The sequence below is a fragment of the Lepidochelys kempii genome, chromosome 12 (assembly GCF_965140285.1).
Source record: "Lepidochelys kempii isolate rLepKem1 chromosome 12, rLepKem1.hap1, whole genome shotgun sequence".
Classification (NCBI taxonomy): domain Eukaryota; kingdom Metazoa; phylum Chordata; order Testudines; family Cheloniidae; genus Lepidochelys; species Lepidochelys kempii.
The window spans coordinates 2,851,157-2,878,629 of record NC_136391.1 but is presented as its reverse complement, the minus strand read 5'-3'; the positions used below and the strand labels follow the sequence as shown (position 1 = coordinate 2,878,629).

Genomic DNA, 27,473 nt, shown 5'->3' with positions numbered 1-27,473 from the left:
CCATTGTTGCAAAACCATCCACTATGTCCTTCACATTGCCTAGAGTCATAGTCCTTTGTGATGAATGGCCCCGCACACTTGCATCACAGCAACCCCCATGATGGATATCCCAACTCCAAATTGATTCCTGACTGATCGATAGCAATCTGGTGTTGCACACGTCCACACAACAAATGCCACTTGCTTCTCTACTATCAGTGCAGCTCTCATTTTGTCACTACGCCAGAAGGCTGGGTCGAGCTCTGCACACGCTTTCAGAAATACGGTCTTGCACATCTGAAAGTTTTGCAGCCACTGCTGGTCATCCCATACCCGCATAACAATGCAATCCCACCAGTCAGTGCTTGTTTCTCGGGTCCAGAACCAGGGCTTCACTGTCTGCGGCTGCTCCATGAATGCCAATAACAAATGTGAATTGTTTCTTTCTGTGTCCCACAGCAAGGCAGCCTCCAAGGAATTTTCTTGTTCTGCTCAACTTCTCTGGCGGCTCTACAAATACTGCAGGATCAGGCTCGGTGTGCTCACAATACTCATCATAATAGTACAGAGCTGTGCAGGATCCATGCTTCTCACAGAGATGGCAGACACACAACCTTGTGGGGCTTTTGAAAAGAAGTTCAAAACATTATGAGATGTTGAAACCATGTTCCCAGTCACCCCTGCATGATTTGTTTGCCCCCTTGAGGTATTGCAAACCCTTCCCAAAACACCCTGTGCTAGATGGTGGCAAGTTGAGTGGCATAGCTATGCCACGGTGCACTGCTCTCTCTGTCAGCGTAAGCGCTGCTATTGAGGATGTGCACCACCGACACAAGGAGCGTAGTGTGGACGTGCAGAAGCAGTTTTATTACTGCAACAGCTGTACATTGATGTAACTTAAATTGACTTAATTTTGGAGTGTCCACTTTCCCTTAGTCAGTTTCTCAGCCTTTGCTTTCCTGGAAAGGGGTGGTGGATAATAATGTTTACCTGTAATATTTGTAGTAAAGAAAGAGGAGTTGAAGAAATACATGCATCTTGGTTTTCTTCTTGGATAGTAAGTACAAATGGAACAGAGGCTTCTGTTGATGCAATATTACACTACTCAGAAGGCAGTGAGGTCACTTAGTAAGTTTTTGGACTGTTCCTTATTTACACATAGATTTACAGGACTTTTGTGCAAACTTGTATTCTACCCTAATGCATTAGAATAAATTCAACTTGTGAATACATACAGTTTAATTAACCCTAAGGCACTTACTCTATTTCTTCTTTTTTTCCTATTCCTCTGTCCTCCTATCATGCTTTTCTGCCCTGCTCTGCTTACCCAGTTCTCACTTAGAGAGTGATGCCTCCTTTTATCTCTTAACCTTCCATGTCCCTACCCAGATACCTGGGATAAATGGTGATTAGAACAGCAGTTCTCAACCAGGGGTCTGGGGACCCTTGGGGGGGGGGGGTCACAAGCAGGTTTAAGGGGGTCTACCAAAATAAACCAGAGATCAGGGCAGACGTCAGACCTGTGGAGCCCAGGACAGAAAGCCGAAGCCTGAGCCCTACCGCCTGGGGTTGAAGCCCAGGCTCAATCTCCACCACCTGGGTTTAAGCCAGATCCTGAGTTATTTAGCTTTGCCGGGCCCCCTGTGGCATGGGGCCCCAGGCAATTGCATTGCTTTCTACCCCTAGCACTGGCCCTGGCTTTTTTATCTACTAGATGTGCAGAAAAAACATGGTTGTGCCACAGGTGGGCTGTGGAGTTTTTATTGCACAGGGGCTCAGAAAGAAAAAGGTTGAGACCCCCTGGATTAGAAGACAGTTTGCCCAGGCTCTTACACCTCCACTGTGGGGTAAAGACACAGCTCTGTTCTGACCCCCTGCAGACTGCCAGTCAGCATCAGGCACTCAGGTCTCTCTCAGATGTTTGTCCATGTGGGCTACTGTACAGTGAACTGCTGATTGGTGTTAGGAAAGAGGGAAGTGGAAGTATATATGAAGCAAAATATCAGTACTTCTGGTATTCAGTGCCCCCTGGAGACTGCAACTTCTGTTTGCAAGAAACATTCTGAAAGTCAAAGGTTATGCACCAGCAGGTGAACCATAGTTTGAGCAGACCATGATGTTGATACATTGTCAAAGCAACAAGTGCTTAGAGAGAATAATCAATAGACCCAAAAAAGGAGGAACGTCTGAAGATGCAATAAAATAGATGTGAATAGAGGCAAGCAGTGTGTGTGTAGTGTGTGCACACATAATATGCATGTATACACAGATTTTTTCAAAATGGATAGAGAAAGTTAATCTAAATCATACTTAGGCAACTGTTTAAGTGGTTTGATATTCAGAGGTGCTGAACAATTCCCGTTGAAATCAAATAGGAGTTGAATGTGCTCAGCACCACTGGCAAGCAAGCCACAAATTTGTGCCTTTTACCCAAAATAAAAATGTGTCTAATATGCTTTGCATTTATTTTACAGTCTTTCATCTTTAGTGTCCCAAAGCTCTTAACAAATCTTGCCACCTTTGTAAGCCCCAAATTAGCTGGCTTCACTAAGTGTAGGGTTTTTAAATACTCTAAGAGATGCTTTGGTCTAGTGTTGGGGGTCTCATCTCAGAGATCAGAATTCTGATCCTGATTCGTGGCTTCATATGGAAACTAATTTAAACTTTGACCCTATGTTATCCCACCTGTAAAATGGACCCATGCATGCTCTCTCAAGACTGAGGGGTAATTTTACCTGATTCTGGAATTTACTTTCCCTTTTCTAAAGGAGAGCCCTAGCTGATTCATTGGTAGATGAATATAGTCAGTGTGACCATGATTTTTCTCCATTGACTTTGACAGAGATTTGTTTCCAAATAATGGCAATTTCTTAAAAACCGTAAATTACTATTTCTACTCTTGAAAACTACCTTGTGCACAAGCCATTGTCAAAATCTACCAATGCTTGAAATTTTGTATTCTAGTGAGTTTTTTAACAGAGCAATATTGGACAAAAATTTCAGAAAGGAGCTATGTTTACATAGACATTTTTATTTTAAAAAATTCTGAAATGTTCTTGTTGCCAACAAGATCTAGCTATAAACATTTTGAAACCATGACATTATCTGTTTAGTTACAAGGGGAAATCAAAATCAGCGTTCTGCTATGACTGGTGGCAGCCTTAAGCATAGAAAAGCGAGCACCTCTCCATTATAAACCCCTAGAACTCCAATCCTGCAGCTTCAAAAATGCAGGCCACTTGAGCCAAAGGAAGATGTTAGCTGTAGAAGATCCTTGTGTTCTTGCTAAGCTGCAGCTGGCCAGTAGAGGGCAATATGCACAAATGCATGTAGTTTCCAGTTTCCACTGAAGTCAGTGTCCAAAACATCCCTTTACATTAACAGGAACAGGATTGGGCCCCCAAACGATTCATAGCAAATGTTACTAAATCATCTGTTTTCTTTAAATATGGTTGCATATGAATTTTTACAGAGATTGAACGACGTGGACCATAGTAATTTTTTTTTTTTTTTTTGAGCTAGAGAGAGACAAATGTGAATTCATCAGAATTTCATTTGGGGTATTTTTTTTTTTAAATGACTTGTAATTCTCAGACAGGTTGCACTTTCTTCAGATTTTGCAGAAACATCTTCTTTCTGTTTTAAGAATAAATCTTGCAGTTTTAGGACCAAATAAAATTTCCAAGTCTGTAATAAAAGCTTGCTACAACCGTATTGTTGTTACTTTATTTTCATGCTTTCTAAAAATCAGTAGTTCAGGATTGCCTTTGTGATATTGCTGGCAACTGTGTAAAGTGAGACTATAAGATGCATAAGCAATAATTTATGAGCAATGAATAATACCAGCGTACATCCTGCCTTTGGGATTTGTAGATTTTTTTTTTTTTTTAAGTATGAAGTAGGAAACGTGATATCACTTAATCTCTCCTCCCCCTATCCCTTCCTTCTGTGAAACTGACACAGTAGTTGTTTCACTTCAGATTGTGTTCTACTACTACTTTGGTATTAAAGCTATGTTACCAACAGTAGGTCAATAGAATGTGAATCCAAAGTTCTGCTTTGTTTCCATGTTAGAATGTCAGTGAATGTAATGGGTCCCTTTTGTCTGACCATTTGTCTTCAGTCTGAACTTCTGTCCCATCAATTTGTACTGCTTGTTGTCAAAACAGTCATCTAAGTGATCCCGTAAAATACTTTTCTTGTTTCTACAGCAGGAAGGAAAAATGGAAAGCGAGACAATCGAAGCTATCGGGGAGGAGTCTGAAACTTTCATTAAGGGGAAAGAAAGAAAGACCTATCAAAGACGTCGTGAAGGTGGGCAGGAGGAGGATGCTTGCCATATGCCACCGAACCAGGCAGATGGGGGCGAAGTAGTGCAGGATGTCAACAGTGGCGTGCAAATGGTGATGATGGAACAGCTGGATCCAACGCTTCTTCAGATGAAGACTGAAGTAATGGAGGGCTCAGTGGCTCAGGAAGCAGAGGCCACGGTAGATGACACACAGATAATAACACTTCAGGTTGTTAATATGGAAGAGCAGCCTATAAACCTTGGTGAGCTTCAGCTTGTCCAAGTACCCGTTCCAGTGACTGTACCCGTTGCCACTACTTCTGTGGAAGAGCTTCAGGGAGCCTATGAAAATGAGGTTTCCAAAGGAGGCCTGCAGGAGGGAGAGCCTATGATCTGCCACACGCTCCCTTTACCGGAAGGGTTCCAGGTAGTCAAAGTAGGTGCAAATGGGGAGGTGGAGACACTAGAACAAGGTGAACTTCAGCCACAGGAAGATCCCAACTGGCAGAAAGATCCAGACTATCAGCCACCAGCCAAAAAAACAAAGAAAACCAAAAAGAGCAAGCTCCGCTATACGGAGGAAGGCAAAGATGTGGATGTGTCTGTGTATGACTTTGAAGAGGAGCAGCAGGAGGGTTTGCTGTCTGAGGTTAATGCAGAAAAGGTGGTGGGCAACATGAAGCCCCCTAAACCAACAAAAATCAAAAAGAAAGGTAAATTAACTATTCTTAAGTAGCTCTGTTTAAAATGTGTTTGTCACAATGGGAACTTACGGAAGGGCTGGAAAAAATGACACGCTCAGCTAGACTGTATTGGGACTAAAGCCCTTGTGTTAGTAAAAAAAATTTCTTCTGTTATTAAAGCCATAAGTAGAAGCTCTCTGTTCTTCCATTTTCAGAGTAACCTTCATCTTCTGTTCCTGTGCTACGTAGCTGTTTACTTTGCTTTGAATATGATGCTTTGACGTTGTTGCTACTGTACAACTAGACTACAAACTATATTTCACTGGATCATGTAGATGTTTGTTTCCGAAATTTTAGTATTTATCAACAGTTTTATACCAAATGATAAAAACCCAGAAACTGTGTTGTTGTTTTATTAACCAATTACCAGATAGAACTGACAGCAAAAGAATTCAGTGTTTGTGTTTGATTTTCTCTTACTATAAATCTTGATTATTAATGATGGGAAAGCCTTTTGTCTTGTGAGGACAGCGCAGGAAAGAAAATGATTGACATGCTAATTAAAATCCTAAAACAATAGCTTATCACTGCCTTCTATTTCTAATAGAAAATACAGTTCAGTTGCACAAGATTACTTTCCATGTAACAGTTTCATGGAACAAGGGAAAACTATTGGAATCTTGCACCTAACGTAGTATACTGCAGTGGAGAACGGGGCTGATTAGAGTAAAGCTGGTTTGCTTTGTGGCCAGGTGTAAAGAAGACATTCCAGTGTGAGCTGTGCAGTTATACTTGTCCACGTCGTTCTAACTTGGACCGCCACATGAAAAGCCACACTGATGAAAGACCACACAAGTGCCATCTCTGTGGTAGAGCTTTCCGGACAGTCACGCTGCTGAGGAACCACCTCAATACTCACACAGGTATTGTATGCAGAGCTAATGCCGTACAATCAGTAAAGACAATGTTATAGTTATACTTCCTGTACAGTAGGAATTTTATAGGATTCACTCTTTCATATTAGTCCTTCTCTCCCTTGTATCTTCAAAATTTCTCCCATAGGATATTCCTGAAGGGAGAGGATTTCACAGTGCTGTTACCTCAGTGTTGCTGATATGAGCCCAATTAGCTTTGCTTTTTGTCTTGCTGAGCCAGTGGAGAAGCTCAGTGTGCACATGGATATAACTTGACAAATGGCCTGATCCAGCTCCCTTTGAAGCTATTGGGAAAAATCCCTTTGACTTCAGTAGAAGTTGATTCAAGCCCTAAGCTTACATCAGTTCCATGCTGATACTCCTCCTTGTGTGGAAGCAGGACAAGTACGGGGCCAAAGATGAACACAAGGGACAGAAACCCCCAAGAGAAGAGTGTGAGGGGGACTGTAAGGGTTCGGACTCACCCGGTGGCGCCTCCTGCTGGTCGTCCTTGGGAATTACTTGATTACGACCTTGGGAATTACGACTCTGGTCGTCCTTGATTTCTAGCCCAGAGCACCCTCCACAGGCCAGTGATCCGCCTTATCACTGGCCCCAGTCCCTCCCAGGACCCAGTGCCCTTGCCTTGTGTGCTGCCCCCTGGCAGTAGCCCCACTCCCTGGATCTCCCCACCCTGGGGAACCCTCACCCACTATCTCCACGTCACCTCAGTCATGGCTACTGCCTTCACTGTCTAGCCCCTGCACCCTGGGGCAGACTACAGTGTAAAAGCCAGTCATCACAGGCAACAAGGGGTTTGGGCTGGCTGCCTTTATCCGCCCTCAGGTTGCCCCTCTGCAACCCCAATACCTATATGGGCCTGGAACCAGGCCCTGCAGCGTTGCTGGCCTAGGGCTTCCCAGCTCCTGAGGCCTTTCCCAGGTGAGGTGAGGTGAGGTGAGGTGAGGTGAGGTGAGGTGAGGTGAGGTGAGGTGAGGTGAGGTGAGGTGAGGTGAGGTGTCCCTGCCAGCCTGTCTCTTTCTAGCCAGAGAGAGACTCTGCCTAAGCTTCTGGCTCCCAGCCTTTATAAGGGCCATTTGGGCCTTGATTGGGGTGTGGCCCAGCTGTGGCTACTTCCCCAATCAACCCAGCTTCTAGCCAACAGCCCTCCACAAGGGCTGGCCTTTCAGCCCTTCAGGGCAAGAGCGGGTGACCACCCCGCTACAGGGACCAATACAAAATTATTATAAAGTTTATATGGGAGAGGGAAAAATAGAAATCAATTACTTAGTTTTGTTATAGAGGCTTCTTGAAGTACCTGCCTAATGGCGAATGGGAATGAGAACAAAAATAAAGCCACCACTCTCAACAAAGTGAGTGGATGGGAAAGATGTTTCCATATTCCCAATTTACTCTACACATAGAACACCTAGCTAAATGATTGGATTCTAGGAATAACCATGGGATCAGAAAACAAAACACTGTATTGTCTACCTATATATGTGGTCGTTCATTTAGCTAAATACATCCTTTTGATCATCCTCAAAATTTGTCAATCTCTTTAGTAATACGATGGCTGTTTTACACAAAAGTGGCAACTTTTCAGTTCAAGCACACAATATTTGCCATAGTATCTCAGGTTTTTCAGATTATGAATCCAAAGTTTCTAATTTATAAAAGCGAAGCTAGCATGCGTTTGTTTTCATTGGCTCATCACTCAACTTTAATATTTTCCCCCTCCTTTCTGGCTATACACATATAGGTACTCGCCCTCACAAGTGCCCAGACTGCGACATGGCCTTTGTGACCAGTGGAGAGTTGGTTCGGCATCGCCGTTACAAACATACTCATGAGAAACCATTCAAATGTTCGATGTGCGACTATGCTAGTGTAGAGGTACGTTTAGGTTAATCATTACCACAGAACCAACCATTCATGCCATACATGGCAAGGGTCCGTGTCAACAATTTGCATTAAAACATTTTATTTAGAGGAGTTAACACTTTGGCCATAAAAAGTGTCTTTGAGCAGAAATTTTGCTGTCTTTGAAAGCAAATGGTGAGATTTTTTTAAAAAATTAAAATAAAGAGAAATTGGTTTGTGGGTGGTATGCGCACAAGAAGTCTAGAGATTTTTCACTACCCTTTTTAATAATATAGTCAACATTCAGGGTTAATTAGCTAACTCCTGGATGTAGGAGGTAACAATATTTTGAGATAAATGTACTTTAAGGTTGGCAACACCCTCAGATGTAAGAAATGTGCTCAGTCTTGTACCATGCACTTGTTTGTTAAGAAGAATGAGCATCTGCTGTCAAAATGAGTCATGTGTGTTTTGTTTTTTTTCCTTGCGTCTCTCTTCTCCAAAAATCTGTCTTTTCATTCAGAATTATTGAAAAGCTAACTGGGAGGCAGCTTCCTGGAATGTTCTTCTTTCCCTAATCAGCATTGAAGCTGAAGGAGCATTTTTAAAATAAACATAACTTTAAAAAGAAATTACTCATGCTGGGTAGTAGGGAGAAGAGGCTTAGGCAAGCTAAGGATCAGCATGGTTGACGGGAGTGGGACATGTGCAGTAATAGGTTGAGATGGTACAGGAAGAAAAAGAAGTGTGCATTTCAGTCTCATTGTAGTTGCCCCTTTTTGATTTGAGTGGTTAGCCAGGTTCAGGGTGTTGTGGGCACTCCGGTTAGGAGGAGAAAATTATGATGGGCATGTATTTTTGTGTTGACAAGTAGTGTACAAAGTTCTTTTTCCTTGAACTCAGGACGACCCAAACAAAAGAGATTCTTTTCTTACAGCCCCAAGCCTCTTTAGCCAGCACCACAAGCCCCCTCTTTAAGCTTCTGTCAGGATCTCAGATTCTCCAGGCTGTGCCTATTTTATTCTGTGTTGTCTCTGAGTCCTCCTTCTCTTACTCTCTCACACATTTCTGGGCAGCCTTGCATTTGTCTTTGGTTTGGGTTTGGAGACTGCTATTATTTCAGTCACTTCTTTACATTCATCCTGAATGAAAGATGGCGGTTATGCCTGATTCGTAACAGCAAGATTTAACCCAACCAACAGCACCGTCTAGGTTCTTTTGCTGTGCAGGTACTGTGAACTTTTAATCTGAGCTCTTTATGGATATGAAGTTCTGAGGGCTGCAATGAATGCAGTACAGTGATTTACATATTGTAGTTTAGGAGAAATAACCAGATAATCACTAAAAGAAAAGGAGTACTTATGGCATCTTAGAGACTAATAAATTTATTTGAGCATAAGCATGGTTGACGGGAGTGGGATATGTGCAGTAATAGGTTGAGATGGTACAGGAAGAAATAGAATAGAATAAGGGGGAGGGATAGCTCAGCGGTTTGAGCATTGGCCTGCTAAACCCAGGGTTGTGAATTCAATACTTGAGGGGGCCATTTAGGAATCTGGGCCAAAAATTGGGGTTTGGTGCTGCTTTGAGCAGGGGGTTGGACTAGATGACCTCTTGAGGTCCCTTTCAACCCTGATATTCTATTACATCTATTCTATTCTATTAGAAGTGTGCATTTCAGTCTCATTGTAGTTGCTCAAATAAATTGGTTAGTCTCTAAGGTGCCACAAGTCCTCCTTTTCCTTTTGCGAATACAGACTAACATGGCTGCTACTCTGAAACCAGATAATCACTATGCACATCATTCTCCTGAGCTAGCTTGTGCCGGATTTGTTGTGGGTCAGTAACCATGTAACACCTCCATACACGTTAGCTGAGGCTATTCCATTTCACATCTGTACTGATTCATGACATGGGCTGAACATTTTGGGTAATACAAGAAGTCAAAAACCCAGCAGAATACTTCAGTTTAAAAAACCCAAAACTTATCACTGAATTTCTTCGCTTGGATTTTGAAAGACTGTCTTATTCATCTGTGCTAACACCAATCATATTCTTGTATTTCAGGTCAGCAAGTTGAAACGCCACATTCGCTCTCATACTGGAGAGCGCCCATTCCAGTGCAGCTTGTGCAGTTATGCCAGCAGGGATACTTACAAACTGAAGAGGCACATGAGAACCCACTCTGGTATTGATTCCATGCTTGGTGAACGTGCTATTGGAGCTTCAGCACTGGGCATAGAGGCTCAGGAATGCTAACGTATGCTAGAGCTCTCAACGCACCTGTCACCATGAACCTGGCAAAATGAAAGATTGCTTCATGTTTTCATAGAAAAGGTGTAAAGTCTGTGAGAGCATGCACCCGGGTTTAGCATCTAAATCCATACATTGAAAGTTGTTACTGAATTGAGAAATGGGAGTTTGCTTGAGAAAGCCTGTCTTCAATTTTGTCACAGAAAACTAAAAATCTGTTTAGCAGAATGAGAGCTCTAGAATACAGGCATACCATAAAATAGAAAGGTAATATAAATCTCTGAACATCAGTATTTACCCCACTTTCAGTCTTCTCGCAGACATTCAGGGTCACACTTGTTCAATGTTTGGTACAGGAGCATTTCACTAAGTGAGTTTGTGGAAATCCCACGGATAATTGACAACAAACACTAGTGCAATACTAATCTTGCTGCTAAAGTGTGAAGGAAAAATGTCTTGTAAGTGTGTGTGTGTGGAGGGGGATATTGGCACTTGTGAAAGCAAAAATCTTAGTTCATGCCAGATCCTTACATAGAATCATAGAATATCAGGGTTGGAAGGGACCTCAGGAGGTCATCTACTCCAACCCCCTGCTCAAAGCAGGACCAACCCCCAGTTTTTGCCCCAGATCCCTAAATGGCCCCCTCAAGGATTGAACTCACAACCCTGGGTTTAGCAGGCCAATGCTATGTTGCACATGAGCCCTTCACAAAACGCTTGCTGTACCTAACTCCTCAGCAAGGCAGGTCTGTTTTGGAACTAAGGTGATGAGTTGCACAGTGGCTTTGTGATGTGGACAGACACGTAGCAGGGGGAATGAGACTTCCCTAAACTTCTCTAGCCTCTGAAAGGGATAGATCACCAGAGCACTAAATTATTGTGCCACCAAATCCACATTTGGACTGTTCTTTCCAATTCGGGTATGTTTTTAATTAGACAAGACTGATTAATAAAACTAACTTCATGCACCAAATACTCTTTCCTTCCCCTATCAAAGGAGAGAAGCCTTATGAATGTTACATCTGTCATGCTCGCTTCACCCAGAGTGGCACCATGAAAATGCACATTTTACAGAAGCACACAGAGAATGTGGCCAAATTTCACTGCCCCCACTGCGACACTGTCATAGCAAGGAAGAGTGACTTAGGTAAGTATCGGTTAACCTGGTGGTGAAAAAGCTCTTTGAACAGACCAGAGTTGACAGGGGAGTTTTCACAAGGCACAGGGATTAATATAGACTGAATTGCATAGGCTGTAGATTCTTGAGTGGTGCAAAATATGACACTTACTGGCTGAGTGGTGTTGGATGGTAATTTGTTGATTTTTATAATAGCCACCCCTTACTGTGAAAACTATTGGCTGCTTCTAATACTATTCCAGCGCGGCATCATGCTTACCAAGAGCACAAAGCAGGCCACCAGTGTGGTGCCCATCGACATGCACTTACTGAGCCCAAATTAAAGCACTTACTGTGCTTGCTGGCTCTACAGAATTCGCTGTCACGGCCCATCTAAGGGTGTCAGACTGGCTCAGTGAGTCTCAAGGCGAAAATAGGCTATTCTAAACTAAACTTGGAGCAATAAAATGACTGTCTTCTGGGCAGCAGTCCTTCTGCTGTTCATAGAAAAGAAATCCAACACATTAAATCACTTGAGATAGTCATTGTACACTGTGTGGGGTTCTGACAGGGATAAGAGTCTTGCTGGATTGTAGCAGTGCAGTTCCCTTTGCTATGATTAAGTCTTTCAAGGTTTGTTTTATAAACTGCTATTGTCACAAGGTAGGGACTTGGTAATAGTTCGGTGGTGAAGTGTGGCACAACATGGCTGGGTTCTTGGCACTCCCACTTTGATTGAATGATCTGTTCTTCTCACTCTTCACAATTGTATGGGGTTTTTTAACCTCTTTCTCTCTCTTCCAAATTAAATGGAAGGATCCAATTGAAACCCACAAAGCAAAGAAACTACTAACGCCAAGCTCTGGCCTGATACTCTCTCAGTGTTTTACCTTGCTCATTTTGCCACACACAAAAGAATCTGCCTGCCTTGCATTTTAACTCCTTCTCTTCATGGGACATAGTTTTGTGGTTTAATAAATCAGAAATTTTAATGAGCTGTTAGTTCTTGGGGGCTTTCCCAGCAAATTAGTGTATGTGCATTTAGTTTGGCAATGGAAACAAACATTTTTGGTGAATAGGAAAAGACATTTGAGGAAGAACTTGCTAATCATACATGGTGCTGTTAATGTAATTTCAAAGTATTAATAGGGCCCAGGCTTTTGGCTTCCAACCAGATTAAATAATGAAAGCACGCAAGAGGATAGGTATTAAGAGAATATCTTCTCCAGCTGTAATAAAGGAGAACAAAGGGTTAAAGACTTTTTCTTGTGCTATTAGGTGTTCATTTGCGAAAGCAGCATTCCTACATTGAGCAGGGCAAGAAGTGCCGTTACTGTGATGCTGTGTTCCACGAGCGATACGCTCTCATCCAGCATCAGAAATCTCACAAGAATGAGAAGCGCTTCAAGTGTGACCAGTGTGATTATGCATGCAGACAGGTAAGCCTACTGGTGATTCCAGAGAGGTTGGCTGTTCACACAGCCCTTGTGAATATCCAGAACAGCATTGTCATCCAGGCATAGCAAACGTGGGCTAGAAATCAAACATTAAAGAAGAAACTACTAATCTTGGTAGCTGATCAAATTTGATGCCTTCTCTTTTAGTTTATGTTAAGGACTGATATAGAAAAGTGTAGTGCCCTTTCACACTGGCCTTAGCCTTCCAGCTAAGGGTCTCTTTACAGAAGTTATCTTCTAAAGAAGACAAAGAATGGAATATGTTTGTCACAGCACTGGAGTATTGGCTGGCATAGGGAAAAGAGACTGCAGTTAGGATCCTGGCAACTGCATGTAGCATGAATGGAGATGTCCCAGCTCACCTGAAGAAGCATCTTCTTCCCTCCCAGATGCTGGTCTCAGAGTGAAATATTAGAGCTCTTCCCCCCAGTAATGACAACTGCTAACCTTTTACATTCATGTGTCTGAGTTCATGCTCATTACCGCTCTGTTTTGCTTACGCTTCTGAGTGTGTTTCTCTCAATGACAGGAGCGGCACATGATCATGCACAAACGTACCCATACTGGAGAAAAGCCTTATGCCTGTAGCCATTGTGATAAAACCTTCCGTCAGAAACAGCTCCTCGATATGCACTTCAAACGTTACCATGACCCCAACTTTGTCCCTGCTGCCTTTGTCTGTTCAAAGTGTGGGAAAACATTCACTCGCAGGGTAAGTGAGCAGACCACGATTTGAACTGATCTTTGAAAGGGTGGGAGGCTGTTCCAAAGAACAATAAGCTGTAAGCATGTGTTTGAGAAGGGGAGCTGGACGCAGGTTACACTTAGTTTTAGTGTATTCTTTGCAGCAGTAACCACCGAAACTGAAAAGAAACTGAAAAGACAGTTGATGACAAAACTCAAAATAAACATACATTAACACAATCACTGGTTTCTCTGGAGTCTACATAAGTGGGGATTTTTTATTTATTTTTTGTAAGGAATAAGCTATCCGAAGTACAACTTGATTTGTAAATACCGGCCTGCTACCTGGTTTTTATTTCAGTGTTTGTTTTCCTTTCCCTGATTAGAACACCATGGCTAGACATGCAGATAACTGTTCTGGCCCAGATGGTGTAGAAGGAGAGAATGGAGGGGAGCCTAAGAAGGGAAAACGTGGGAGAAAGAGAAAGATGCGTTCTAAAAAAGAAGATTCCTCTGATAGTGGTAAGAGCACTGTGTAATGACCTGGTTAAATGTACCTAGCCTCTCTTATGAGCTTGTAGTAAACCGTCTCTTTCCTGTTGGTACCTTATGAGTCAAGAGTGTCTTCACTGGAAGTCGACAACATAGTTATTGCGCATGCATTTCATCCCCCCGGAATGCTGTATTGCGTGAGGGTACACACACAAGTATGAACTTTTACCATCACTGACTACAACTGTAAATGGCCTATGTTCTACATATGTCTCAGTATACTCCAGCTGTTGTGAGACTGATATCTGGGGGCCAGTTTATGTAGTGGATAGGGCAAAGATGCAGCTCAGGCTTGTTTTTGAAGGATAGAGTTTTATTGCTGGATGGGGGTGAATGAGGTAGATAAGGAGGCTTCTAGCTAAAGTATGTAGTAAGTGGGTTTCTTCTCTGGCTTCTGGTGGAATTTTAGGTGGGGTGGATGTTCTGTATTGTATAAGGGTAAGAAGTGACGTTGCTGTGCACCATGTGAATGAGCAGCTGATCGGGAGGAGAGTCTGTGCTTGTAGACGGTGGCTCTCAATTTCTCTTTACAGTAGATGAGGTGAGGACTTGTAGCTATTGGAGATGACATACAGTGACTGGAAGGAAGGTGGTTTCCTGTGGACAGTGGATGGGATTTGAGTCAGAGTTGAGGTTTCATAGAACCCGAGTTCAGAATTCTCTGGCTTTTTAAGTGTAGTTGTTTTAAAATAAGTAGCACCTTCCAGTGTTCTGAATCAGTTGAAATATCTCAACTTTATTTAGTTTTATTGTATTTATTTGTATTGCTGTAGCAGCTGGAGGCATTAGGGCCTCATGATGCTAGGCACAGTACAGATGAGGAAAAACAGCCAAGAGAGGGTAAATAACTTGTCCAAGGTCACTCCGAAGATCAGTGGCAGAGCCAGAAATAGAATGCAGGTCTTCTGAATACCAGACCAATGCCCCAGCCACTCACTTCTTGCTTGGGAATTAATTGACTTTGTTTCTTTTAGAATGTGGCTGTATCTTTTTACCAGGAGAGCATTTTTTGCATTCATAAATTCCTTGATTCTGACCAACTGAGAGCTTACAAACTCTACAAGCTGGTTCTAGCACCTGGAAAGTTGAGAGCTAGCTGGCAAGCAAACAGATTAAGCTGGGGTGACATGCACACTAGTGCAGAGAGGATTGCACCTGTTGGGGAAGTAGGTCATGAGTTGTCATCCCTGTCTTCTTCCAGGTCATGACTAATTGAAAAGAGGCTCGTCTCTTTCACTCCTACTCTCAAGGTGTCCAGTTGTCCTGCCTGCCTACTTTCTGCAACCTAAGCTACCCAGGGCCTGTAGCTTCCACCTATTACATAAATTGGCACCCTTTGTGTTTGTTCTGGGTTCTGGGGTTGGACTGCTATTATACAATTTTATAATATATATATATATATATATATATATACACACACACACGCACGCTTCATTCAAAGTCCCAGACAACCCTGGTTTTGCTCAACTGATTGACAAATTTGCCATGGAGTCACAGAAGTTAATTGAACTCCTGTGGGGGAAAAATTTTCTGAAGCAGAAGCCCAGCTGCAAGTCAGGGAGAGGTGAGGGAACTACTTACAGCCCAGGACTGTTTTTCCTAGTTGTTCAGGTGAACTGAAGAGTAGAGCTGCAAGGGGTTGATGGTAGAGTCCACTACCACCTGAGTCTCTCCTAGAGGACAGCATTCTTGTGTGTTCACATGCACACTGACAACCAGGAGCAAGGACTTGATAGGATCGCTGGCAGCCAACACCTACTGGCTGAGAATGGAGATTAGCAATCATGTCTAAAGGGTTAACGAATAGTCACTTCCAGGACCTAATGGAATGTTTTATAGTAGATAACTCAAAAACTGTTTGCCTGCACTCTGAATTTTTCCACTTTTAAATGGAAAAATATTGAGGTCCTGGTCCTCAACTGAAGAAAACACAGCTGGTGTTTCTAGACAAAGCATTTGAAAGATGATTTTCCAAAGCAAAGACTCTCCTTGTCAAACCCTTAAAATGGCTTATGCAGTTAATGTCCAAGGGAAAAAGTCATCTTCCTGACAAGAGAACATGCATGAGAAATGTCTGGTGAAAAAAGGTTTTAGAGTGGTAGCAGTGTTAGTCTGTATTAGCAAAAACAACGAGGGAAAAGGCTTTTGCAGGAATTTAGAAAAGTAGGGTCAAAATAGTGCTTACTGTGCAAACCTCAATTGCAAAGTCTCATAATAACACAAGTCCTTAAAAGATAAGCTATGTCTTAGAGGCAAAGAGAAGAGACTACAGCAAGAGAAGTCTTGTGATAGAAACTATCAGCTGTATAAAGAATTATATTTTGTCCAGCAGTGCACACTCTCCAGGTTTGGAAGGAGCTGTGTGGGGTAGGCTGGCCAAAAATCTCTGCTAGAAGAGTGGTGGCTGAACCAAGACTTATTCTGCACTGAATATCTTTTAGAGGCTTCACGAGGGACTGAAAAGACTTCCTGACAAATGGAATGCAAAGTCTATGTGGACTTTCCAAGGAATCAAAATGCACAAAGATAATACGCTAATGTGAAATGTACAGCACGTGGGCAGGAGTTCCTAGCCCAGTCTGCACAGAGAAGTTACGTCACCCAAAATTAAATTTGTGCTGCATGAAGACTATAGTTCTTAAACCTACAGCCGAAAAAATGATCTTAAGTGCTATACGTGTTTGTGCCACTGGTAACATGTAATTACCGCGAGGAAAGCTGCGATGAAATCAGGTGGATAAAGGGAGAAAATATCAAATGTGTTGAATTGTTCTAGTGTCTCTCTCCCCCTCCCCGGTGGTATTAGTTTGGGATCTAATAGCCCTGGGGTAAAATACCACAGTGCGCACACACTCAATGGGAGGGAAATGTTTGGACAGTGGGAATGTGGTGAGAATGAACAGCCCAGCAAAACATGGGTTTGCAACGTGATACGCTGGCAATAAAGCCAGCGCACCTGGGGCTGCGGACGTCCATAGCATAACCAGGGTAACGATAGCGCCTCTCGTTAGAATTCTGTAAGGGCTATAGTTAGAACATGCGTGCGCTCTGTGGTGTTACGTGGCACTGGGTGCCGTGAGCACTAAGCAGCACGCCAACGCAGAGGAAGTGCAGACAAAGCCAGATACAATGGATTGAGGTTTATGTTTTCCCTTCCCATTCAAAACGTCACAGAAGGGAGCAAAATCATCATGGTATCTGTGCAGTGGTCCCACCACCCCCTCTCTGTGGAACCGGTGGCAGTGTGGAGCCCAGAAGACTCCTGGGCAGCCTTGTGGAGGAATTCTTCACCCAACAGTAGCCATCGTAGCACAGCCAGGCTAGTATTTATGCTGGTTTGGGGCTGTTCTGTGGACCCTTCTGATTGGGGGAGGGGTGCTTCTGCAGGCATTAACTTGCTCCAGCTCTTAATGCGTTTTTCCCACAGTTGATTTAATGGACGCTTACTGCATAGTATGGCTTCTCCTCGGGCCATACCCCTTTTTCCACACATGCAACGGGCTCTGTATATTCCTCTGTAGAGGGGAGGCACTTACACAGAGGTTGGTCGCAGCCACTTTGACCTCCACACAACTTCACTCTCACCACATCTTTTCCTGAAGTTTGTTCCCTTCAACTCTGCACACCAGGATGGGCTGAGCATAGGAGTTTCAGGGGTTAAAAGGGTATTGACCATATTATCTAATGCAAGCATCAGAAGGGAGGAACTTCAGGAGGAGATAGAATTGTTTAGGATGCTTCAGTGGGATAGAATTCAGAGCCATTAGATTAATTATTCCAAGAAAAGTGTGGAAAATCATTTCCTAATAGTGAGATTTGTCAGGCTGGAGTAGTCTCCTCTAAGAGAAGAGGCGGCGTCTCCATCATGAGTCACTTAAAATCAGACAAAACCCCTGAGAATATACTGTGTTGGATAATCCTTCCTCAGCCAGAGATGGCTAGCTGAGACTTCCTGTCTCTCCCAGCCCCCTCTATGCTAATGAAGCAGGGTAACAGTAGTGAGGATTCTGGTGCCATCTCTTGGCAACTGAATTGTTCCCAGAGGTCCTGCTCTTCCCCTCAAGTTCTAAAATGTTTCACACTGAAACCGGTAATCACTGGTACTGGATATGGGGCCGGGTTTTCTTTTTCCTCTTCCGGAAGATTCAATTTCCAGCCTTCTAAGATGAATAACCCAGTATTGAAAATCCCTCTAATGAATTCCTTGTCGCAGGTTCACTTATCTTCGCTACCTTCACTTGAGTAGAGGTGGGAAGCTGATTACACCTCAGAATGATGAAGGGTTGGTTCTTACTCCTTGTAGGAAGCCAGGGTTGATGTTTTGTACCTGCATAAACCGATGATTTATCCTGTTTGCTTTCTGTTTTTTAAAGAGGAAAATGCTGAACCAGATCTGGATGACAATGAAGATGAGGATGAGACAGCAGTAGAAATTGAGGCTGAACCGGAAGTGGAGCCTGTGGCTCCCACACCACCTCCTGCTAAGAAACGAAGAGGAAGGCCGCCAGGCAAAGCCAGCCAACCAAAACAGCCCCAGCGTAAGTCACTGCCTGACCTTCAGAGTAGCATCCAGTTTGATCGTTCCTCATGTGGGTCTCTGTGCACCTTCCTAAGGGTTTTCATTCCACTTGAACGGAGTGTTAGGAGTGAGAGTGAAGATAATGTGGTTTTCAGGCCTGTATGTTTGGCTGAGATAGAATTTTGGGTCTTTGCCCCATTGACTTCTGGAATTTCTATATTCTTACTAATATGTGTGAGCAAAGACACTGTGTTACATCTGCCCACAAGCAGATGGGGTGAAAAGAGACGAGAGAGAGCTAAAAGTGCAGCTGGGTAGAATGGGAGTTTAATACACGAGCATAAGCTTGAAGGACAGTCCTGCCTCAACTCCTCTCCCAAGATAAGGTCAAGCAATCTGTCGTGAGGGGCGAGGGGGATGGAGGGGAAAGTATAAGAAACACTAAAAGCCAAAGAAATACCTGTCTCTGACCAAAGCACAACATCACTCCTTACCCCTCCCATGGGTAGGGCCCTGCCAAATTTGTGGTCCGTTTTGGTCAATTTCATGGTCGTGGGATTTTAAAAATAATGAATTTCATGATTTCATCTATTTTAAATCTGAAATTTCACGGTGTTGTAATTGTAGGGGTCCTGGCCCAAAAAGGAGTTTTGGGGGCAGAGATCACAAGGTTTTTATAGGGGTGGTTGCGGTCCTGCTACCTTTACTTTTGTGTTGCTGTTGGTGACAGCACTGCCTTCAGAGCTGGGCAGCTGGAGAGCAGCGGTTCCTGGCCGGGAGCCCAGCTGTGAGGGCAGAACTGCTGCCAGCAGCAGCACAGAAATAAGGATGGCCTGATCTGGTATTGAGCTGGGCCCTCAGTCAGCAGCCGCCTGTTAGCCGACGGCCAAGGATGTTTGGTGAGGTGCCAGCTATGCCCGTTTATACCATCTGTGACTTTAACTGCTAGAGCTCAGAGCTCCTTCGCAGCGGGCAGTCAATACTGACAGACAGGTGCCCCAATGGCAGCACTAAGAGCCTCTCCACACCCGTGACTTTAACTGCTAGAGCTCAGAGCTCCTTCGCAGCGGGCAGCCAGGATTGACTGACAGGTGCCCCAAGAGTTTGCCCCGTGGAGGCGGCACAACTCAACGCTAGGCTCTTAGTACTCTCACCTAATGGCCAGGCTTTAGAGCCAAAACGGCTGAGGTTCTTTAATTGTGTTGGCTGCTTTACAGTAAACCAGAGAAAACAAGTCAGGCTTATGCATAAATGGTTACCAAAATTTATTAAGCTAGATTCTAATCATGTGGTTACAAAATTGCTAGTGCCTACTTATTTAAATGTAGAGATGTTACACACACAAACAAGTTACAAAACTGAAGCCACAATCCCAAAGAAAGAAAACAAAGTATAGAGCTCTATTTCAAAATATGTGTACACTAAAGATAGGAGATCAGGTGTGGGTGCTTCTTACCCTCCTTGCATCTCTCGATTCCAGCGGTGCCAAGCCAGGATCGGTCACTCAATTCCGCGGAAAGACGAATAAGGGACAAGGCTTAGGGACCCTCTTAGCTGCAGAAGCCTTGGGAGGCTGTCACTTATCTGACCAGCAGATAGATAGTGAAAAGCACTCAAAAATCATGGTGCTGTAGGTCCCCTACTTATACCTCTGTACTCCTTTATTCTCTTTCTCCTTTCTTATGCCAAATTGAGGCTGGTCTGTCTGGGTGACGCCAGCTTTCGCAAGAGTAGTTTACACTTGCAAGGGAGAGAAACAATAAGTTTTGACTACTGGACATTTCTTTTATCAGGGTAAATATTTTCCCACCTAGGATGTTGGTGTGTGTGCATCACGCTATTTAGTAGGGGCTAAGAGCCATGTCTGTCACAGGGCCTCTGCCTGCTGTGAGCTTAATCCTTGTATCTGCTCCCAGAGGCACATTGTAGCAGCACACCTGTGCTTTCACAGCTTCAAAGGCTGTGCTGGAATATATGTTAAGTGCCCTGTTCCGGCTTCCTCCTGTGTTTCCAGCAATGCTGGTCTGAGGGGGGGGGGGGGGGGGGCTGGCTGGCTGGCTACACCGCCACTCTCCAGCTACCAAGCTCTGAAGGCAGCACAGAAGTAAGGGTGGCAATACTGTAACCCCCTAAAATAACCTAGTGACCCCACTGCAACTCCCTTTTGGCCCCCAATTTGAGAAACGCTGGTCTCTCTCCCCCCCCCCCCCATGAAATCTGTATAGTGTTGGGTAAAAGCCCCAAAAGACTAGATTTCATGGGGGGAGACCAGATTTCACAGTCCGTGATGCATTTTTCATGGCCATAAATTTGGTAGGGCCCTACCCAGGGGATACAAAAGAGGTTGTAATGAAGCCCCCTTACCCAAGAGCCTCCAAAATGGAACATGAGAATAAATTGATATGGGGTGGGACCAACAATGTACACTATAGGTATAATTATGCCTGCTGAGAAAGAGGAGGGGGAACAGGGATACTGGGAAGGCTCTGTGGCATACAGAACTATGGATATGCTTACTTGATTAACCCCAATAAACATCGCATTGCCTGCACTTTAGACTTCTGGTCTTCTGCTTTTTGCCTGTGTGACAAGAACCAGGGGAGGGTGAAGGGAAAGCACTTACCGTGGAGCTCAGTACTTTTAAAAATATGTTCACTGTCTCTGTATCATTTTACTGAGGTACCTTAGCGTGGTTGAGATCCTGCCTGCAGGACTCAACGCAAGACTCCTTTTGGTGCAGGCAGGCATTTCCTGACAGAGTTATGGAGTTCAGAGTTATGGAGGCAGTTCTGTGAAAGGAGGGGAGGAGAGTTATCTTTTCTTCGTAGGTTAACAACATGCTTCCAGTCTGTGTAAATTGCTTCCAGGCGCTCTAGCGAAGGACACGCTAAAAATTTGTAACAATAATAATCAGGTTTTTAAAGCAGCCCAGATCAGACGTTAAAAACTAGTGTTTGCTTTCAGAACATTGTTCATTGTGGTAGTACAATGAGCTAGGTATTAGGTGCTATATAAACATAGGTAGACATGGTCCTTGCCCAGAGGGGTTACACTGTAAGACTAAAGACCAGTAGAGGGTTGTACAGAATCCAAGAAAAATATTCATATAAATCACACTAGAAGGGTGAGTCTGTTCCCCTCTTCAAGGAGTAGCTGCCTCCCATTGTCCTCCTGTGTATTCAAGGCCCCAAGTTCTGTGCTACAAGGCACTGAATCCTGTCTGTCTAAATATTTACACTGCACTCTGATCCTGAATTCAACTGCAGCATCACACCAGTTAGCAAATGGAGGAGTTTAGTCAACGTACACCCATATAATCAGTATGGTATTGTTAGTTACTCTGCTATGAAACAATGTATTTTAAGTTGCCCCATAATTTTCAGCGTACTGCAGATGCTTGTGTTGTCAACACAACTGCATGTAGAGGCTGCTGCAGGGAAGCTGTGTAGGGAACTTGTGATACTTGGGGATGATTGGGAGATAAGTCTCATATTTTTTGCCCCCTCATTCTGAGGAGCATGTGCCTCTTGAGGTCAGGCATGGAGAGGCTGGGCTCCTGTGTTCCTGGAGAATTGCCCTTGTGAATTCCCATTTATGGGGTATGTGCTGAATGCCCCTTCTCATGCAGGGCCTTGAGCCTCTTACTGCTGCTGTAAACAGTTACAGTTCACCCCAGCAGTAAACCTCCGGCCCAGTGAGCACTGTTGAAACCCAGGGCTGAGCTCGACTCTACTAAAAAATTGGGGTACTAATTCAAATGATATTGCAACAATAAGAAGTGCTCAGCAGTGGATTGTGGCAGCAGTAAATGCTGCTAAGATGTTGTAGCCCTGATTATCCTGGATAAACTAGGATTGTATTTGTGAAAAGATGGTTAATATTCTATGTTCAGTTTCAGTAATAAACTGTCTGGCATGGAAAGAAACTATATAAAACACTTTTGGAGATTATCTGTTTTAACGTACCCCCCCACCTGTGAAATCTGTATTCTGATCTCTTTCTTTTTTCCTTGCTAGCTGCAGCAATCATTCAGGTTGAAGATCAGAACACTGGTGCAATTGAAAACATTATAGTGGAAGTAAAGAAAGAACCTGATGCAGAAACAGTAGGGGAAGAAGAGGAAGCTCAGCCTGCAGTAGTGGAAGCTCCCAATGGAGATCTCACACCTGAGATGATTCTGAGCATGATGGACCGGTGATGGAGGAAAAGGCCAAGCTTGCTGACTGAACTGGCCTGGGCTGTGTTTAAACGGCTCAAATCTATTTTTCCTTTTACCTTTTTTCTTGGCTTTGGGAAATGCATCATTTTAGACCATTTTACCAAACATACTGGGAAATAAAACTTCAAAATGATGTTAGAATGTGATTTAACTAGAACTTGCTGTTTTATGTTAGCGTTACAGGATCATGGAGCATTAGGATATATGTTGGAGTCCTTGAGGGTTTCCCGTGAGATGCTCGATTCATTTTGCTCTGAACTGCATTGTAATGATGGTCCAAGGACAGTGTTTACATGTAACAAGTTTTAATACAGAAAAGTGGAAAAATGGAAGCCCTAACTAGAGTATGTGGTACACCACTCTGGACTTGCCCTTCGAGTTCCCGAAGTCCTCCAGCCTTCTTCTCCCAGTAGTGTTTTTAACTGTAAATGCAGACTGGGGAGTGTTCTAAACTTTTAAAATGCTTTTGGTTTTGCTTTGCCCCACTGACTAGCTCCGGTTCTCCGAATCAGCCACACACGGTAGTTTTGGCATGATCCAACTGGTTTCTGTCCTCGTTATGCTTTGCTCTGGGCAAAGCATTTCTGTAATGGTCAAGCTTGTAAATAACTTTTTTTTTTTTTTACATTTTAATCTTTTTCCATTAATTAAGAGAGATGAAAAAATGCAGATTAAGAAAAACCCCAGTGTTTTAATTACTTGCAAATTAAGTGACAAGAGAATTGGTAGAGTGTAAATGTTGGAAAAGCTGTTGATAACCAATCACGTAGAAGAGAGACTATTGTTGCAAAACAACGGAAGCCCACCCGTGAAATCTGGTTTCAAAGCACATGGAACTGGCATTTAAAACCTGTATAATTAACCTTTTCAGTTATAACTTCACAACTACATTTTCTTTGCTCTACTTTGTAGTTGTATTTTGTGTTTATGAATCCTATGTTAAGACAGAAGTGGTGATTTACAGGTGGATCACTGCAGCCCTGGAAACCTGGGCCAGGAAATTTTACTAGGTCAGTAATTATAAAATTTTGGATCTCTAATAAAAAGACAACAAAGGAATAATGTGAAATACAAATGATGCCTGTATATGAACTGTCACGTTAAAATATGTAAGCTTTTTATAGAGCCTCAGTCTTGCTGATTTCAAACAAATTTTTCTTCTATGTATCGCTTTTAAGAGAGCTATCAGTTTAGCTATCAGACTCTAGGTTGATGCATTTTTGTACTTAGCTGTACTGTGTGATATTTTTCATTATTTTAGAAAGCCAACATGAGGAAAAAAAATGTTATAAAATATGTAATGGGGTTTGAAAGCTGGGAAGGAGAATATACTGCTGTACAGCTAATAAATAATAATGGATTAACGTGCATGCTCACTGGCTGTTTCCTTTGTACCATTTAACCGTTTGTCCTGGAGACAAGGTTCTGAGCTGTCCTGTGACTACCTGCGGAGAAATTTCTCCTCTCTCCAGAAGGACACTGAGCAGCCTGGAGTTCTGTGTCTGGGGCATTATGCAGAAGAAAGAAGACCTTTCTAATCATATGAAATGTGTTGGAGTGGATGTTCAACACTATCAATGCTAGAAAGCACTGCTGTTTGGAATGCTGACAGTCAACTGCATCTGTTCACACAAGCACAAAGCTCTGGTGGGCTTGGCTCATGTTCTCATCCAGGAATTGCATTTAGGGATTGTTAGTGGGTGGTTAAAGACAATGTTTATATGAAATCTAGTCCATTCCCCAAATGAATTTGAAAGTACATTTGTGTATAGCACATGCACCAAGCCCCCTGTTGCTTACATTCCCATCTGCTTAGTTCTAAATGTTGTTAACCCTGGAGAGTCCTAGCAAGAAGAGGGCTAAAGAGGTCTGAGTAGCCCTGCAGCAGGCTGGTAGGTAAGAGCAGGCTGGATGATAAAACAAGGTTGTATAACATCTGGCTTCTCAAAACTGTGGAGTTGCTGCAAATGTAGTTAGGGAATTTTACTGTTAAAGGGGAGACTTTCAAAGGCACAAATGGCAGTTAGGTGGCAACTCACACTGAATCTTCAGTAGGAGTTAGATGCCTCACTGGCCTTGGGGCCTTTTGAAAATTTCCATCTAAGAGCTCAGGCAGAGAAAAGCTTTGCAGAAATTAGACGGAATTTATAAAGCCCAGAGTTTCAGGGAGGCATAGGAACTGCAGAGAACAAGGCTATGGAGACCAGAAGAACCAGGACTGGGGACTGAATGGAGAATATCAGCAAGTCTGGCTACAGTGAGATCATGGAGGATAATTCCAGACTGGATTCTCAACTGAATGAAGAGCTAGGGTAGGGGCCAGAAGAGAGCACTGATGTTCATGGGCTTCTCTCTTCCCAGTGATCAGAAGGGAAGCACCAATTGGTATAAGCCCTGAACTGGGAACTAGGGAGGCTGTATTTACAGTAGGCAAGGTAAGAGGGCATTAAGCTATGTTGGTAGACAGATGCTTGTACAGACCGTAGTGGCCAGGTGATGGGAGAAGGAGGTTTGGAAATGTTCATGCTGGGTTAGTGAGAGCTGCTGCTGATAAATGTCCCCAAGCCTCCCCTGCCCCATCTTAAGTTGTGTCTACACTACAGTCAGAGGTGTGACTGCAGCCCGTGTAGACATACCCAAGCTAGCTCTGATCTATCCAGTTTGAGTAACGCTAGCAGTAAGCTGTGGCAGCACAGGCTAGTTGCTCAAGTTCATACCAGGGCGCCAAGAGGGTTTGCACAGCTCATGTTGCGATTGTTGTTTGTGCTAGCTAGTTCAGAGCTAGCTCAGGTACACGCACACGTGCTGCAGTCCCACCTTTTGGCTGCAATTAGACATATACCCTGAGGCCTGGGCCGTGCTAAAATTTAGATCAACGTAGCTATGGTGCCCAGGGGTGTTAAAAATTCACACCCTGAGCACTGCAGCTTCCCCACCACAAAGCGCAGCCCCTGACAATGCCACGCGTCTAGGCCTACACCCATGTTAAAAGGAGGGGGTCATGCCCCTGGGTGTGGGGGGGCCAAATGTTCTTTGTGCCCAGGGCCTCAGTAAATCAAAATCTGCCTTTGCTACCAAGCTTGGCTAGAGAGGATTCTCTGGAACAGCCATTTTGGAGACCACAAGGAGCTGGCCCTCCAAGGCTTAGAGGGGCTAGCAACAGCCAGTCAGGCCCTGCTGGCCCAGATAGAAGGAGCTGCCTGGGTGCAGCAGGGCAGTCCCTGGCTGGGATCAGAGGGGTGTGGGGTGGAATAGAAGCGGGTGCAGGTCAGGGTGGGGGTGCACTGATCTGTCTGTGTGGGGAGCTCTGCAGTGGAATAGCAGGGGGGCAGGGCAGGGATGCATTGGTCTATCTGTGCGGGGAGCTCTGCAGTGGAATAGCAGGGGGGCAGGGCAGGGATGCATTGGTCTATCTGTGCGGGGAGCTCTGCAGTGGAATAGCAGGGGGGCAGGGCAGGGATGCATTGGTCTATCTGTGCGGGGAGCTCTGCAGTGGAATAGCAGGGGGGCAGGGCAGGGATGCATTGGTCTATCTGTGCGGGGAGCTCTGCAGTGGAATAGTGGGGGGTGCCCATACAGGTCCAGGTGGGGTGCACTCGCAGATCTGCTTATGTGAAGTGTTTGCAGTTTCAACTATAGGAGATCAGGCGACTCCTCCCAAGAGTTATTCTGGCAGGTCATTCATGCACTTGCCCTGCTAAGCTGTGTCACTCGTGCTTCCTTGCAGGCTGCAGAAGCTGCAGATACAGGGCTAGGTTTAGAGGTGGCGGAGTTCAGGCTGTTCACAAACTGGAAAGGACAGAAAAGAGCTAGACAAACAATTTGAGGTCTGCCTTATAGTGAGTGATTTGAAAAACTCAATCTATTTAGTTCTCCAAAAGACAGTGAGGGGTTACGTGATCATGTTTTATAGGGACTGGTGAATTAATCTCACAGATTAAAAGAGTTAAAGCTGTTAAAGTCTTTCACTGTCCAACATTAAACTGTGTTAAACAAGGGTTGGGGTTGGCATACAGAGACCTGAGCCTGCTTCGTGCCATGGCAAACACACCATTAAAAATCCCTTGAACCTTTTTCTTAACAATACAGAAAAGAAGGAAAAGCAGTTGAAGCCTTTGAAAGCATTAAATAAGGGTTCTGTTGTAACAACATCCCTTGTTCCCTTTCCCTTTAGCTGGAGAGAGAAGGCAAAGCCCAGTGTCTGACAGTCCCTTAGAAGGTGTCAAAGGTGGTAATAACTCTCCTGCTGGGGAAAAGAGAAGCAGTTACCTGCAATGGGCTGGAGCTGTTGTTGGTAGTCTGATCCTGTGTCACCCCAGGTGTGGCTGGGATTCAGCTGGAGCCAGTAGGGTGGCAACGTCATCTGGGTCCCTCTCTCTGGCCCATCTAGGCAGGACATCGCTCAGGATCAGGCTAACACAGGCCTAGGGTCCCAGGAGATGATGGGTGGGGTCAGCTATGGTGGTGAAGCTTGCTCCAGTAGCCTCTGTCTGTTTTACTATTCACTATTTATTTTCCCTCCCGAGTCTCTTTCTTTAAGGACCCAGACAGAGAGGGAATGCTGGGTAGCCTAGCCCAGGCCCCACTAGTTAGGCCTAGTTTCTGATGCACCAATTTTGATTCTTTAAGTTCTGGTTTCACATCTTCTGTTTGTTCCAAGCATGATTTCAACACTGTTGGAAGGATATTAGTAGTAGGGCTGTCGATTAATAGCAGTTAACTCACTTGATTAACTCAAAAAAATTAATCACAATTAAAAAAAAATCACGATTAATCACACTGTTAAGCAACAGAATACCAATTGAAATTTACTAAATATTTTGGATGTTTTTCTACATTTTTGAATATATTGATTTCTATTACAACACAGAATACAATGTGTACAGTGCTCACTTTATATTATTTTTATTACAAATATCTGCACTGTAAAAATGATAAACAA

At 43.8% G+C, this 27,473-nt stretch overlaps 1 protein-coding gene across 4 annotated transcripts in view; it reads left to right on the top strand.

Annotated features, from left to right (window-relative positions):
- The window catches only part of CTCF (CCCTC-binding factor), a 58,930-nt gene extending 35,031 nt beyond the window's left edge, over positions 1–23,899 (top strand). Inside the window, exons 2-12 of one of the 4 annotated variants that reach the window (XM_073307147.1) lie at positions 439–685; positions 4,194–4,983; positions 5,706–5,876; positions 7,630–7,763; positions 9,798–9,918; positions 10,981–11,130; positions 12,379–12,539; positions 13,087–13,269; positions 13,628–13,763; positions 18,167–18,331; positions 22,329–23,899. In XM_073307147.1, the coding sequence (XP_073163248.1) occupies positions 4,203–4,983; positions 5,706–5,876; positions 7,630–7,763; positions 9,798–9,918; positions 10,981–11,130; positions 12,379–12,539; positions 13,087–13,269; positions 13,628–13,763; positions 18,167–18,331; positions 22,329–22,510 (2,184 nt within the window). In that variant the 5' untranslated portion in view covers positions 439–685; positions 4,194–4,202 and the 3' untranslated portion in view covers positions 22,511–23,899. Of the gene's footprint in view, positions 1–438; positions 686–4,190; positions 4,984–5,705; positions 5,877–7,629; positions 7,764–9,797; positions 9,919–10,980; positions 11,131–12,378; positions 12,540–13,086; positions 13,270–13,627; positions 13,764–18,166; positions 18,332–22,328 lie in introns of all 4 variants that reach the window. The other 3 variants (XM_073307146.1, XM_073307145.2, XM_073307144.2) reach the window with 3 other exon arrangements.
- Positions 23,900–27,473: the final 3,574 nt, after the last annotated feature.